Here is a 16,440-nt window from a genome sequence, read left to right on the forward strand (position 1 = left end):
TATATATATATATATATATATATATATATATATATATATATAGTGTTAAATAGCTTTATATACATTTAAATAGATTTACATTTAAATATAAACACATTGTTGGACAGGGTATTAAATAGGGTATGTTTTGGGATGATTGTGTTTTTAAAACAACCAGTTTGTCCTTTTCAGCATAAGGGAATGTGACTACTTATTTTGTTAGATTTTATCTTAGGCCTGACTTTATAGTTTGACTTTATAGTTTGCTTCTGGTAGTAGCTACTAAGTTCTCACATGTAAGTCTAGGACTTCTCTGAGCTAATAAATAGGCCAAATCTTTGAATCTGAATTCTTTAATCCACTTAAAATGTATTTTCAGGTCATTTTACCTCAGAAGACAAATTTCATGCCATTCTAAATGTGTTCTCTGTCTCTGATTAATCTTTAAACAATAATATGCCGTTCTTCTGTTGAATTCCTGACATATGTTAGAATTATTTGCTAACTTATATACTCATGGCTTCCTTGTATGCTTAACTTCTTGTGTTTCTGGTTTGCATACTTAGGGACACATTTGTTCTTTGTCTGGTGAACGGTGGATCTAGCTTTGTGGCAGGGTTTGCTATCTTTTCAGTTTTGGGCTTCATGTCATATGAGCAAGGGCTGCCAATATCCCAGGTTGCTGCTTCAGGTAAGATGTTTGTTTGTATTTGAAAATCATAAGGGAGTTTTCACTAAAGCCATTTTAATTTAGCATGTACGACTAAACGGTCATCTTGTCTGATTGATGTCAGAAAATGTTTGGATTTTAAGATGCTTGTGCTTACTCTCAACTTTACTAGAGGAGACTTTCTCTAAATTAATGGGAAAATTATTTTACTTGTACATTAAGTGTTTAAAATGATCGTTCTTGACCACATTTTGCTCATTTCCACAGGACCTGGCTTGGCATTTATTGCCTATCCTCGTGCTGTAGCCATGATGCCCTTCCCTCAACTGTGGGCTGTTTGTTTCTTCATCATGGTTATTTTGTTAGGTGCAGACACACAGGTAAAACATGATAAATAAAGACCAAAGCTGATCTGTTAATTAATCAAACCTGAGTTACACCTGGTTTACTGTTGGTACACAGTCCAAAGTAATTTGGTGCATTAGGAGATATATATGTTGTCTCTTTGTATGAGAAGATATATAAGTTTATATCTTAACCTTTTCAAGTCTATATTATTGCTCTGGTCTGATCTGTGGTATATTAATTAGAGCCAATGTATTGGAATATCTTTTTAGTATTAATTATTTATGTGACTTTTGTTATCTTTTGCTTCCTATCCAGTGTTTCAACAAAATGTGTTTGTGTGTATCATCAGTTTGTGAGCCTAGAGTGCTTGATGACCTCAGTCACAGATATGTTTCCCTCCGTGTTTCGAAGAGCTTATCGCAGAGAACTGCTGCTGCTTTGTCTTTGCACCATTTGCTTCTTTCTTGGCCTCCTTCTCGTCACAGAGGTGAGAACTGTTAGTGCTGTCCACAAAAGAAAAAATCTAATATTACTAAATTGGCTGTTTACAAGTTTGAACAGAAGAGCATTTTTGGTATTTGAGTTTACTTCTTCTTTGTTGAACATACTGTAATAGTGACCATTTCGTCTTCCTGTAGGGGGGATTGTATTTCCTGCAGCTCTTCGATCACTATGTTTGCAGTGGCAATAATCTTCTCCTACTTTCAGTGTGTCAGTCCATAGCAATGGGATGGATATATGGTAAGTAAAAAAAAATCCTGGAGCATGCACACATAAAAACATCAATAAACATCACATGACTAAGCAACTTGATTTTAGTATTGCTGCTCTATAACTTAAATAGGTCTCTTTTTATGCTAATCTTTTGTGATATTTGAGATGTTCCTGCTCCATTTGCACATCCTGTCCTAGGATTTCTGGTGAAATAAACCCCAGAGGTTTTCAAAGACCCTTAGCCAGGGCCAAAGATAAGCACAAAGCTTCTAGTGTTTGCTTTCTTTTTTTTTTCTGAAAGGAAGTAAGCATGGGATAAATGTATTTATAGAGATCTCTACAACAACGAATTGTTTCTCCCTGGAAGATAAACTTGTTACAACAACAAAATAAAATGCATTTAACTTTATTTCATATTGCAATACTAACTAATGCATAACTGCATGATGGAAAGAAGATAATAAATGTAAAAGATAAATTATTGAAAACTGAAAGGTATGATGTGCATATATCTTTAAACCATTTTACTCCAATACCCTTAAATAAAACCAAATACTAGTAATTATTTGAATATTTCAACAAATTAGTAAACGGAGCCCATCAGTATGTAATTTAATCTACCGTAAGTATCAAGACGTTCTGTGAAAGCCCGGCAAGAGGTGCTGTAATCAGAGAAGCAGCTGAGAGATATAAGGCCCTAGTAGAGGGGTGGGGGGGCTCAGCTGATTAGTCATGAGAGAAGTCATGTGTTCAGTAATTTTGATAAAAAGCTACTGATCTTTGTGTTTCTCACTTGTACCTTTAACTTACCAGTATTAGTGGCATTTTACAAAGTCACTGCCTTCCATCAATACATTTTGACGTCCAACAGATTAATGCATTTCACTGACACGTCAAAAAATATGAGTTTAATTACCGGTAACACTTTAGATAAGGCCTTAGATAGGAGCTTAGGAGATAGACTTAATTAAATGCCACTGGTAACATTGTTGTGCGCTTTGGACTGTAACATCCTCGTTTGAGGCTCTGTGATTCCACTGATGTCTCAGAAAGCTGCATGACTGGGTTACAAAGTTTCATCAATTCTTGGAATGCATTTGTGAGCTTATCCCAGATATGTGGTATGCCTGCCTTTCCCTGAGGTCCGTTCAAGCTCTTCATTATCTTCCCCCTGAGAGCCTGGCATTTATTTTTCCCCCTCAATAACCGTCCTGATCTGGGTGTCCACAGGAAGAGATTGTTGCTATGGATCAGCAGTTGTAGTTGATTTTGAGAGTTTACACCAGGAACAAATCCAACCTTTAAGGAGTAGCTAACTCAATGTGTTAAGGTAAACAGGAAAAGCATGGCTATTATTAAAAAGCAAATGAAAAAAAAAAAAAACTATATCAGGAAAAATCCAATGCAACAGATGAACAGGAAATGTTGGTATAAAACAAGATTCTTTTGCAATGTCAATATGTCATTATTATTCTTCCACTGTGCGCCATTAGTCAAATTAGCATGAAAATGTACAAACAAATAGGCGTATGTTGCTTATGTACCATTAAATGCACTTTGATTCGAGCTTAGTGTGACAAAGAAGATTTGGCATTTCTGAATATCCAAGATTTTCCTAAAAATATGTTTTCAGTGCTCTGAGCAGAATGCTATGGTTTCTGATTTCCCTAAACAGGTGCAGATCGTCTCTATGATAACATTGAAGACATGATAGGTTACCGCCCGTGGCCTCTGATGAAGATTTGCTGGCAATACATAACTCCTTCTGTTTGTCTGGTGAGTCACTAAATAGCAGAATGTGGGAAATGTAACTTGGCATGTCAGTGAGGAAAAGAAGCTAAAGCATGTATGCAAGCATACAGAGTTATAAAAAAAATATACTTACCTAACATGCAAATTTCCTTTGCGTTTGTCCTTTTTCTTAACACCTAATATTTCAGGTTGTCACATTTATTTCCATCAGACTAAGATATCAAAGGCAGGAAGAAAAAGCAATTTTCAAATTAAGAAATTGAATTTATTGGGTGAAAAAAAGGTCTGGGATTGCTTAACTGTTTTGGTTCCTGCACAGATTACTATAATTAATGGAGCCATTAATTCTGTTGCCTATACCAAAATCAGAAAGTACAATGTTCATCCTGGCAAAATTGGATAATCCAGCAATGGAAAGTTCCAAAGCACCCTTGGACGTCTTTTTCTGAATAGCTGAAAAAATTAATAGATAAAATGATGGATTTTGTATAATTTTCTTCCCTGGATCTAACTGAAATTTTGGACTTTACACACGTTGTCCATACTCATTTTTCTATTATGTTGCTTAATTCTAACAATTCTGCAATGTTAAATAATCCGTGCCAGGTGTCACAAGTGCTTAATGGCTTGTCCCTGCCAAGAACTTTTTTTTCCTATAGTGTGCAATTAGTCTAGATAGTTCCTGATTCCTGATAATAAAGTCATTGTCTGCCTTTTTACAAATTGTTTAGCTATCTCTGACTAACTGCTTTCTTTAAAAGAAAATTCAACTCTTAAAAATTTATATTTTGAAGGAAAGATGTTTTATCTTGAAATTAAAAAAGTGTAAAAAACTAAGTTTTGTCTTTTCTATTACTTTTCTTAGGGTACATTTATCTTTTCTGTGGTGAGATACCAGCCTCTGAAGTTTAATAAAACCTATCTCTACCCTACCTGGGCTTATGCTCTGGGTTGGTTCCTTGGACTTTTCTGCGTTCTAATGGTTCCATTGTGGATCATCTTTAAAGTCACACAGATGGAGGGGACGCTTTTACAGGTATGATTTTTTTTTAAACAAATTTAGAGTTGGATTTTAACTATGTACTTTATTTTCAACTTATCATTAGAAATTTACCAATCTTATAAAGACTTGTTTTCAGAAAGTTTCCTCTTGATTAGCTAGGATCAAGGTGTGTCAAACTCCGGTTCTTGTGAACTGATGTCCTACAACTTTTAGCTTTGCTAATGGTCCAACATAACTAAAACAAATGGTTAAATTGGCTCCTCAGGATGTAGTCACTTTCTAAAGGCTCCTACAGAGTCCAGCTAATCTCCAAATTAATTTGTTGAGTTTGAAGCATTGGAACCTATGTACAGGACTCAAGGTCCTGAGGGCTTGGAGTTTGATATCTGTGCCGCAAGTGTTTTCAGACAGGTCAATTAGAAAAAAAAAAGAAAAATCAAACAAGTGCTTTGTTTTTTCCTCAATTAGTTTAAAGCATCAAAGTCAATAACTTCAACCACTTCAAGTCAGCAAACACATAAAGTGATAGCAGTGCATCTTTTAGTTAAACAAACTAGCTGAAGTTAGAGACATTTAAAGTAATAATTTTTATAACAATAATACAGTTATATGACTAATTTCAAACCATCAAATGCTAAAAACAAAATAGTTTTTTACATTAATTTTATGTTAATTCAGAATTATGCTGCTAATTTAATGAGCGGAAGCACTTTTTATATTATAGCTCTTCAAAAAAGAAGGAAAAAAAAATACAAACTGGTGAAAATCAGATAAGGCAAACTTCATAGGAGCCTTGACATCTGTGTCAGTCATAATAAGCTAGATCAGTGGCTCTCTGCTAAATGGCTGCAGCTTTTTTTTTTTTCATAAACTTGCATCTACTCTTAAAGTACATTCAAAGCTAGAAGTTGGATTTGTTGTGCTAGTTCAAGACACAAAGTTCATTAGGAGGCAAGACTAAAGCGATTTCCCAACCCGTCTCTTAGAGTTCTCTGGATGAAACAAAGCAAAAAATAAGATAAATATGTTTATTTGAAGACTGTGACCTAGTTTGCACTTTGAAAATCTGCAACAGCTGGACAAACACTGTTTCTCACGTAACAATGATTTTTGCTTTTGGAAAGGGTGTGTTGAAAAGGTCAGTTTAAAACTACATTTATTTGTTGTCATACCATCTCTTCCATTCTTAAAGAAAATTAAAATAGAATACAACAGTATTTTTAGGGGTAGAATTTAAAACTTCAGGTTAAGTCATTACACAAGGATTAGTACTGTATTTCTGTACATTTTAATTACATGGTTTCCTTTGAAAAGGAAACTGAAGGTCAAAATCATAGAGGTCATAAGGGTTTTATTTGCCTGTTGTTATGGTAAAAAGAGGGAGGCAGGGAAAGCAGTCCAAATATAAAGATAAAATCACAGTTTAAGAGCTCACTTATCAGCCTTTCCTGAAAACAAACAGGCACCTCTGATGGTCACAGTCCTCTAATGACCTAAATGTATCTATACCTAAAGTGTTTACATAAGCAAAACATTAACATTTTATCCTTGACAATGATTATATCCATCCTTAACAGTTATACTTAAATTTCATATTGAAAGAATGAGAATTTTGAGATAAGTGCCTGAGCATTTCTCTTCAGGATCTGTACATATGCACATTCAGAAAAAAAGCAAATTCATAACATTAATACTATTGACTAGATTGTTCGGCAAACAAGCTTGATGTCAGGGTTTATGTACTGCAATTGCATTCAAGGTTTCAAAGTCACATTTTATCTCTTAAGATATATGGGCTTATTCTGCCTTACTTTTAAATTCATTTAAACTCAATAGCAGTGGTGGCTGGATAAAAAAGTTCTGGATGGGGCGTGATGTGAAAATATATTTCTATCTATCTTCTCTACTGTAAAATGGAATCAATAGTAAGAAGTCAAATAAAGCCGAACAGTCCAGTTTCACAAATAACGTAAATGAGTTGTTTTCTGTTGCATAATGATCCATAATTTTCAATGCAGAAGGGTATCAAAGGGTATCAAATTCAGCAATCATTACTAATGAGCTATAGACATTAAATGCTACATTGCGTCTATTAAAATAGAACACATATTTGAATAAAACTGTGCATAGATGCATAGCCCTGCTGATGTTCTATGGTATTGATCTTCAAAACTACTTAGTGCATTTTATTATAACTTATTTAATTTTAGTATTATTATTGTGTGTTAATATTATTTCACTGCTGTTAATGTATCTAACATGTCTCTTGTAAATGAGACTTAAAGACTTCAGTGATTTTCCTGTATAAATAAAGGATTATATAGCTTACCGGATAGCCTATATGCTGTCCGTCATCCAGTGATGCCGCTATGGTTATATCTCCTAGCATAGCTAACTTGGCACAGCTTTTCACATGACCTCTCAGTTTACCTTACTCAATTCGTTGGAAGCTATGTTCATTAAGTTGGCCGTTCTCCCTCTGACTGATTGTGCTGCACGAACGCCTTTGTTTATTTGTGAGGGGCAATCTTGAGCACCACATGGCCATGAAATTCTGCACTTTGGCTATTCAGCTGCACTACTTGGGCGATCTGTACATTGTCTGTGGGAATTCCTTGTTAAATGAATATCATTTGGTGGGAAATGTAGTTCATATAGTATATTCCAAATAGAGGCACACTGTAGTAAGCCCATTTGTTTTTATATAACTAAATTTATAAAGAATACATCATACATTCTACCCTCTTTTATCAGGTAGGGCAGGGCCCTAACTCCACTACAGTAGTTGACTGTTGCGACTGTTTAATGGTTTGATTTTTGTGTTTAACTAGACTTAGAAGAGGAAAGTCAAAGCCCAAAGTTGTAATCTGTCAAGATTGGTTTAAGCGATCTGACCCACATTCAGAGAACCACTCAGAGACCAAGGGAAAAAGTTAAACAGGTTTATTCAATGTTGATAAAATACAGAAGTTGGATCTGGAACTCAGTGGACTGGTGAACCGTAACTGGAAAGTCTGAAGGGGAGATCACAATGATCAGTTCAGGGACTGTAGGAAATTTGACTGAGGCTTGAATAATACTGGAGAGGGACTCACGTATGAGGGGGCTCTTGTCTGTCTATCCAACTTGTGGGGGTTAATCCAAAGAAGAGGGAACTCGTTGGAGGGTGGACAGATAGACAAGCGTGGGACCCAGAGGAGTACAGGAGCGGACTGTGACTTGGATTTCCGATGAGGACTTGAACGGGTCATGTGGAGATTTTCCCCTGCTCAGTGTGTACTCAGTTAATCCTTCCAGGGGGAGAAGGTCCAGGTATCCAGTTACTCAGGAAGGCTTCCTGCCGAAGAGCAAACACAAAAACTAGATAAGACTCAGAGAAACAAAGCTTAGGTTAGACTCTGCTAATCTCAGCTTGGCTAGAGTACCCAAAACTGGCAAACACTCTGGAGTCGACGTAGTGACAGCCCACTGCTCAAATACTCCTCCAGTAATGATCCAACGAGCCGCAGAGGTGCAGGGAGGCCCAACAAGGAACAGGGCACCACCTGGTGGTGGAGAGAGAAAAACACACAAACAACCCACACAAACTCGATTCCTATCAACCGGAAATCAGACTTCCATGTTAAAATGTGTGTTGAGCCTCAGTTAAAACCTGCCAGACAATCTGGATTGTGAGCGTAGCTTGAAAAGCCCACAAGGGCCCACTCTCCACAGAAGGGTGCTAACATTAACGGGATTTGCTGTTATCAAGCCTGTAGCTGTTCCACCTAAATGCGCTATTTTTATAATCTGGGAGTGGACTGCAGGCAGTTGGTAACTGCTGCTGCTTGTGTAACCTTTACATAGGCCATTTGTACTTGCGCATTCTCATGTCCTTGTATACTCATGAAACCACATCAACCTATGCCCTACTACTGTTCCAATTCACAAGAACAGCAGACAAAGAATAGACAAAGTCCCAGGATGTTGTTCTTGCCCCTCCTTATTTACCGAGTATGCATAAGAGTAGACATGTCCATTCTTGAGATATACAGCTGTGCCAGCATGCACTGCGGCAGCAGCAGTTTTCAATGGAGCGCTCACAGAGCTCAGAGTCTTAAAATTAAAGTTCTCTTTTCTGTTCCTGTTGCTCAACAAAGATACGTTTTAAGATCATTTGAGGGGAGAACATTATACTTTTAAGCGTCACTATATGGCCTATTTACCCATTTAATGCTAATTTAAATAAATATTTCCGAGGTTTGGAGGACTGTGGCAACCAGCAGACCTCCAAGGGTAACGGCAGCCAGGTCTAATCCTAGCCCATCTGCAGCAGCCCTCTCTCGACATAGCCATGTGTGAAGGACCGCTGGCTATGATGCCGATTTTTTTGTTTTATTTGGCAAAAAGTTCATTTGATTTGTGTTTATCTGACTGTGTTCATTATTATTTCCCCACTAAATGAAAAAAGTCAGAATTTATTATTATCGAGAGACTATAAATAACCAGTGATTGGAGTAACGGCGTTAGTAACGCCGTTGCCTTTTTTTTTTAGCAACGGGTAATCTAACTAATTACTTTGACTGTAACTATAACACAGTTACCTTGCCGACACCCTGTATGGATGGATGGATGGATAGATAGACAGAATGTTGTTGCAGTATCTATAACAACCCAAACACACAGGATTTCAGAATTAGACATCCCCAGTTATTAATTTCATACACTTTTTCATACCAAAAAAACTTTGATCTATATAATTCAAATAAACTTTTTTATGAACGAATGCCCTAAAAGTGTCTAAAAGAAGTTTTGAAAATAGCAGATCTATTTCAAAACATCATATTGGTTAAAATAGCAGACAGACAAGCCAACAAAATGTCCATTCTATTCAATTCAAAACCAAAAACTTCCTGATCTGCTATGAATTATGCCTTACACACAGACAAATAAAATCATCATTACTCTGAAAAGGCAAAGAACCAAAAACATTCTTTCTACTTATTTAAATTAGGCTTTACTTCTAAGAATTTGCCCCTTGGTTACTGTTGGTCAGTGGGCAAAATGGATATAAATTCATAGAAGTCTGATATAAAAAGAAAAAATTACACAGAGAACCTGATTGCCTTATAATGCCATGGTAATCCGGACCAAAATTTCCATATGTTAACTAAAAATTTTAATTGTTCAAATTGATAGAAACAAGAACTATAAGAGATAAATATTCAAAGATCTATCTACCTTTTTTATCCGGGTCCTTATCCAAAAATAAACAGTATGCAATTAAATATTTTCTTTGTATAGAATTTAGATTCCTTTTGGTAGAAGTAAAGAGGGTTTAGCATGACGTTTTATGAGGTGGAAGAAATAAAATGTTGATTGTTAGATAAAAAGATTTTTTACACTTGGCAGAGGATTATCAGCCATATATAGTTTATTAAGTAGTGAGGGCAGGAAGAGTCATACTCCTGGGAGCGAACCATCAGTGTGGAGCGTAATGCGCAGACTCTGAGCTACGCATGCTCAAACGCATTTCTGCACAAGCCCAGCTGGAACAGCAGAGTTTGTAAGAGTTCAGTGCGCAGTACCGGATTATCCCAGCTCATTTTTACTCCCACAGCTGCTCCCACGGTCCATCTGTGGTCATGCAGAATCTGCACCACTGCGCGCCAGGTGGACGGCATGACCAAACAGCTGCATTGCTGATACTGCTTAGCTTGTTTAACAGATTACAGCACAAGGATGCATTTTAAAGGTCTGACAGACAAGCCACTTACATTTTTATTTAGTCTCGTCGACTAAAGCTCAGCTCACCAGTTTTTCGTTATCGTCATGAAAAAAAGGAGCGTAAGCAAAATAATTTTGTCATCATCATGGTTGACGAAAACAACACTGCCCGTAATCCAGTTTTGTCCAAGTCAGAGCCCCATAGTGGGCCAGTCTCGGTGCCTGAACCCTGTAGTCGGGCCAGTCCCCGAGCAGAGCCTTTTAGTGGGCCTGATACTTTTTTTTTGTTAAGCCCAAGTTATTTATAGGTGGCTAAGTAGAGCAGCCTTTTGAGTGTTCCCCCGATTTAGTGGCTTTTTCTTTTGAATTCTCAGTCCTCTGTTCTGAAACCTTACATGCAGCATTTCAGAAAAGAACTACAAAATATACACAGATGTAGTGAACAGTTGAAGCTTTTTTTTTTATAAAACCCAAAACATGTAACTCTAAGGACATTTGCATGTGTCTCACACACTACATGTCATGAAAAAAGGGTATTTTGGGGTCTGGGTTGGCTTTGGTGGAGGAGCTCACCAGCTGGCTTGTTGTAGCTTTTGTTTTGAAGGTGAAGTCGCCTGCATTTAGACCAGTTAAACTGTGACAGTGAAGCAGGGTAAGTTGGTGGTTCTCTAGTGGCAGTGATTTTGGGTGTTCAGGGCATAGCTGGGGTTGTTTGCCCAAGGTTTTGTTCCGCCTGCAGAGGACTGCTTGGCTGGTGAGTTGATCCTGTCTTTGGAGTGGGATTTACGGGTCCAGTGTAACTTAAGCACCTGGTAGTTTTCTCCCTTTGTAGAAGAAAACTTCCAGGAGGTTATCCTGTTTTCAGTTTATTCGTCCTTTTCTCCTCTATTCTTACTCTCCCTCTCTCCTTATTTACATGTTACCTGACCTCTCTTCTTTTCTTTATGCTCTTTTTCCCTTTTGTCCCCATCTCTTTATATTGCATTTCATATAATCCTTTAAGAATTTCACACACAGATTTGTATACAATTTCTATGTTCTTGTCCAATATTAACCAAGGTAAACAGCTATTTTTAATTTTGTCTATGGATGTTTAATCCTTAATTTATTAATTACATGTTATGGGCAACAAATAATAATTTAATTGTGCTGTCTCTAGCTATTTTTATTCTGTCCAGGTGCATCATATTACACTGATATAATGTTGTCCTATACGTATGTGTATGTCATAAAGTTCAATGTAAAATAGCAATGAATTGAATGCCTTAAAAAATCTCTAAAATGAATGTTAAAATTGCTCTGCCTTAGCCATTCACATAACTTCACATAACTTATGAATGTGAATGAATAATATACATCTAATATTCAATTTACTTGCGTCGGTGTTACATGTTTAAAAACCCCTAAATCTCTGGTTATAATAGGCTAAAAATAAAAAACAGGTCAAACAATGGAAAGCTTCAGCTTTTAGTAACTGTACTTAATAAATGAAAAATAAAGGGTTCACAAGGATATTGAAACCCTTTCCAAGGGGAATATATCTGGTCAGAATCTTTTAATAGCTGTTGAGACATTTTCTATTAAAAATAACAAGAATGTGTGTAGTTCATTGCAGGGTTATGGAATGAAGTCCAAACATCAGCCAGAAACAGACAAACATTCTGTGTGCTTGGGAACTTTATGATTTGTTTAGCGAATGACCTCTGTTGATCCTTTTCCCACAGAGACTCCGGCAGCTTTGCCGCCCTGAAAAGATGAACAGTAAGATGAAGCAACCAGAGCGTTACCCTTTGAACCCAGACAATGCTCTTACACCTGCTGTTAGCGAATATAAGGGAAGTTGTGCCGCTGAGATGGAGATTCAAGTGTGAAAAACTTTTTTTTTTTTCTATTATTTTAAAGCCATTTTTTCAAGCTTTTTATTTTAGAGTAATTATTTTTAAAGACAAATTCAATATGATGATTACTTGCTGATCAATTCTGGTCTAAAACCAGCATTTGAAGCAATTTAAAGTGTCGTAAACGTATGTACACATATGTTGTAGTGCTAAAGCTTATTAAAGCTATTTTCATTAAAAAAGGCACTAATTTCATATCCCCATTTTCATAATGACCATGTCTTGCTAATTATTAGCATTTTCTACTAAGTGATGCTGTTACACAATGTTTAATACTATTCTAAAAACATCAAATGAATAAACAATTTAAAAGTGAATAAAATGGATAATAATTCTTTAACATGGCTTATGTCATTGGTTGTTGGATTTTATTTTTATTGCTCTGAATTTTGATGAACAGTGTTGTCTTTTCCTTCCAATTATAGTTATTCCTTTAGATCTGATCTGCATTAGCCTTTTACATCAATTTAAATGTTTTTATGAGCACTATGAAATTCTCAAGTTCATTTATGCACGCTTATTTTTATTTCCATTGTAAAAATGTAAACACATTGACTCTAAAAGGGAAAATGTGCTCAGGTTTGAATTCAGTAGTAGACAAAAGGGGTCTCAGCATAATTCCCATTTCTGCATAAACTTATATGTCACTAGTCTTTTGTTTTCAGGCATTTAACAGGATCAGATGTTTTGTACTTTACTTGTCAAGATCAAGAGCTGATGAAGGGTAAATGGGTCTCTATTTTTGCTGTTTTTAACTTTGCTCTGTTAAATATAGATTTTTATTCTTGCCTTTTGTCTTCCATGTGCATTAGGTCTTAGGCTATGTTTACACTGCAGGTTTTGATGCTCAATTTCAACTTTTTTCATGGAATCTGAGTGACCATTCTTTCTGCATGGTTACTCAGACTGCTATATAAATGCAGCCAACATCTAACTCTTTTGTTAATGTTTCACTGCCCCAATGTGACCCACATGGGCTGAAGAACGAGTTAGATGTCATGCAGCAACATGCTGCTTACAGATATAATAACAGAGGTTTGCATCGCTGTGTTATGTTTTCAATAGAATTATTATTACATCAGTAAAGAAAAGGACCACTAATTAAAATATGTTTTTTGGAGCAGTGACTGCTGTTCTGGAGAGGAGTCCTTATGAATGAGAAGCAGAAGGCTGGATGATGTAGTGAAAATGAGGCGAAATTAGCTTTCAAACGGGTATGCATACAATTTTTTACCCTATATTGGAGAAGCTCAAATGAGATTTTTTTTCGGAGGTGAAAAGATCAGATTAAGGCCATTCATTCTGACTATCATGAAAAAGTTGGTTATGAGTCACATATGGGCAAAATAATTCTGATTTGGGTCACATTGCCTGCAGTGTGAATATAACCGTAGTCTCTTATGCTTGTATTTCTTTGCACTTTCCTCTGTATGTACATCTGACACAGAATATCTATTTTCACTGTAAAATGACAAAAAACTGACAATTTGATCTTATCATTTCTTGTTTTACTATAGCAAGAAAATCAAAATAATTTCTTGTTTAAGAAATGCATGAAAAAAAGTGAATGCTTCACATTTATTGATTTGAAGTTCAAATACACTAGGACACTAAACCTTTATTGAAAAGGTTTTTATGTAACGTTTTTTGAGGCTTATAAGCAACATAAAAAGGCAGATTCCATTTTACAAATGCATACATTTTTAAGGAAGCTCAATACAGGCTTAAATTGGAAGGCAACCAGATTTCTGCTCTCTTTGTCATGATGACTCAGAATGACTTAGAATTTACACAGGCATTTACAAAGACCTTTGAAAACACCTCTTGTGGTCTATTGAGAACAACAATCTGTTTTATGGCATCTTTATCTATGTTATATTTGGAGGATAAAATATATTCTTGCAAGTCTGGGTGTTGTGAAGAGTTTTGCTGTATAGGGCGCTGGTCCAATTCTTAAAATAGATTTTTGGTTGGGGTTAGTATATTGGTGTGTGTTGCTTTGGATAAAAGCGTCTTTCAAATGCATAAACATTAGGCAAGAACATTGTTAAAAAAAATTAAACCTCAGGAAGGAAATTAAAGCCTGGGCACACATTGATCTTTAAAATAGGAAATGCCCACCAGCTTCACATACCATTAATCAGAAGTTTAGAAGGTAATCTTGCAAAAATATTTAGGAAATGTGTATAGCTTTCTAAATGGTCTTTTGTTATTCTGAAATTTAGCATATACATGTATTTGTCAATCATAAATCACTTAAAACAGAAAAAGGAAATTTCAGGAAAATTATTTGTCTTTCATGCACTGACTGTACCTTAAAGGAGAATTCCGGTTTTTAACACTTTTAGCCCATTTTCTGTAGTGTCCAGGATGAAATCGAATGATCGACACCAAAATTTTGACAATTGGTCCTGTCTCTGCTTTTTGGCTCATTTAGAATCCACCCCTGGCTGCTTCAGAACGGCTTCCATAGTGCATGTCCGATAATGTCCTTAAAACAACCTTAAACGTTCTTTTTTTAAAATATGCTACTCACCGGGTCGTCAGCGCTGTTCAATGACGTTCCAAAAAAAGTTTCGTAAAGAAAAAACGTTCCTGTAGTGTTTTATTTAGCATTTTGTAAATCCCATTGAGTTCTGTTGGAATAGTCAATATTCCCCTGCCACCGGAAACGGAAATGGGGCCTGTTTACACAGTTGTAGTCTTTTCGCTTCACTCTGTGTACTCCGACGACGAGAATCAAGAATCCACCTTTCGTATTCCATTTTCAGAGTTTTTTAAAGTGTTTAACAGAGACGTTAGCACCTCGACGTCGGAGTACACAGAGTGAAGCGAAAAGACTACAACTGTGTAAACAGGCCCCATTTCCGTTTCCGGTGGCAGCGGAATATTGACTATTCCTACAGAACTCAATGGGATTTACAAAATGCTAAATAAAACACTACAGGAACGTTTTTTCTTTATGAAACTTTTTTTGGAACGTCATTGAACAGCGCTGACGACCCGGTGAGTAGCATATTTAAAAAAAAGAACGTTTAAGGTTGTTTTAAGGACATTATCGGACATGCACTATGGAAGCCATTCTGAAGCAGCCAGGGGGTGATTCTAAATGAGCCAAAAAGCAGAGACAGGAGCAATTGTCAAAATTTTGGTGTCGATCATTCGATTTCATCCTGGACACTACAGAAAATGGGCTAAAAGTGTTAAAAACCGGAATTCTCCTTTAATATTTGCATTTAACATTAATTATGTACCTGGAAAAATGAAAGCATTCATCTTTAATAAACTAATGCTTCTATCAATGTTTTCCTCTAGAAAGCTTTGCTGCAGTGCTATACTATGATTGTAATGTTTAGTCTCTGATTTTATGTATCTTAATTTTATTTAGGTATTTCCTAGCTTTACAGCATCTTTTATTTAGGTAATTAAAGAGGTTTGTCACCTCATTCCCATGTCTTCTCTTTGTAATTAATACATTTTTCAAATACATACTGCATGATTACTATTTTCATGTAATGCACAACACAGCCTGCCTCTGGATAACAAACTTCGAGATTTTGCTCACTGGCTGAAGCTTGGATTTGATCTAAAGGTTTGAAGAGCCAACAAACAGCAGGATTTTGAGTTCAACATCTCTTGAAATTTGTCAGTTGTAGGATTCAACTCAGTTTAGCAATGCAGTGCCAGACCACAAGAAATCTCACCACAAATAACTTTTCAGAACAGCTTGTTCCAATTACTCCAGTCTTTTATGACCAGGATTGAATCAGTCTGCAATTACCCTGCGGTATATGGTGTGCCGTAACCATGTTCCTGGCTGAAAGCCTTACTAAACTTCTCATGAGCAAGTTTTTTTTGCCTCAGTGGCTTTCAGAACAAAATACTTTTGGCAAATCAGTACATCCATACTGAGAACCTTCACCAGCATATTACCATGTACAGTATGGTGATGCTGGAGCCACTCAGGCCTCTATATGTCAGCATAAGAATGTCCATATTTGCTGACCCACACATAAGAGTGAACAGATATAGAAATGAACAGGTGTAACAGTTATTTAAACAGAAAATAAAAGTAATTTACTCTTGAACAATACACAATAATTTTTCTGCTTTCCGCCATGCTGAAAGGTCAAAGTTTATCTTATCTTGGCAACTCTGGTACCATAAAAGTTTTCCATTATACCAGTGGAATATGAGTGGGTGTTAATTTGCAATTTTTTTTTGTGGGCGGTCTCCCTTTTTTCCTCCAAGCTCGGGTCCTGGGAGCTTGAGGGTTCTGCGCAGTATCTTTGCTGTTCCTAGAGCTGCACTTTTCTGTACCGAGATGTCTGATGCATTTACAGGGATCTGCTGTACAGGGAGAGGCCACA

General features: G+C 36.3%; 1 protein-coding gene across 1 annotated transcript in view; it reads left to right on the forward strand.

The window, feature by feature from the left end:
* LOC107102592 (sodium- and chloride-dependent GABA transporter 2-like) overlaps positions 1 to 12,390 on the forward strand; it is a 31,005-nt gene extending 18,615 nt beyond the window's left edge. The window contains exons 9-15 of the mRNA XM_015401963.1: positions 546 to 670; positions 917 to 1,029; positions 1,347 to 1,484; positions 1,636 to 1,738; positions 3,387 to 3,487; positions 4,329 to 4,499; positions 11,897 to 12,390. Coding sequence (XP_015257449.1) covers positions 546 to 670; positions 917 to 1,029; positions 1,347 to 1,484; positions 1,636 to 1,738; positions 3,387 to 3,487; positions 4,329 to 4,499; positions 11,897 to 12,043 — 898 coding nt within the window. The 3' untranslated portion in view covers positions 12,044 to 12,390. The remainder of the gene's footprint in view (positions 1 to 545; positions 671 to 916; positions 1,030 to 1,346; positions 1,485 to 1,635; positions 1,739 to 3,386; positions 3,488 to 4,328; positions 4,500 to 11,896) is intronic.
* Positions 12,391 to 16,440: the final 4,050 nt, after the last annotated feature.

This window comes from Cyprinodon variegatus, unplaced genomic scaffold (genome assembly GCF_000732505.1).
Source record: "Cyprinodon variegatus isolate N-32 unplaced genomic scaffold, C_variegatus-1.0 Scaffold1277, whole genome shotgun sequence".
NCBI classification, from domain to species: domain Eukaryota; kingdom Metazoa; phylum Chordata; class Actinopteri; order Cyprinodontiformes; family Cyprinodontidae; genus Cyprinodon; species Cyprinodon variegatus.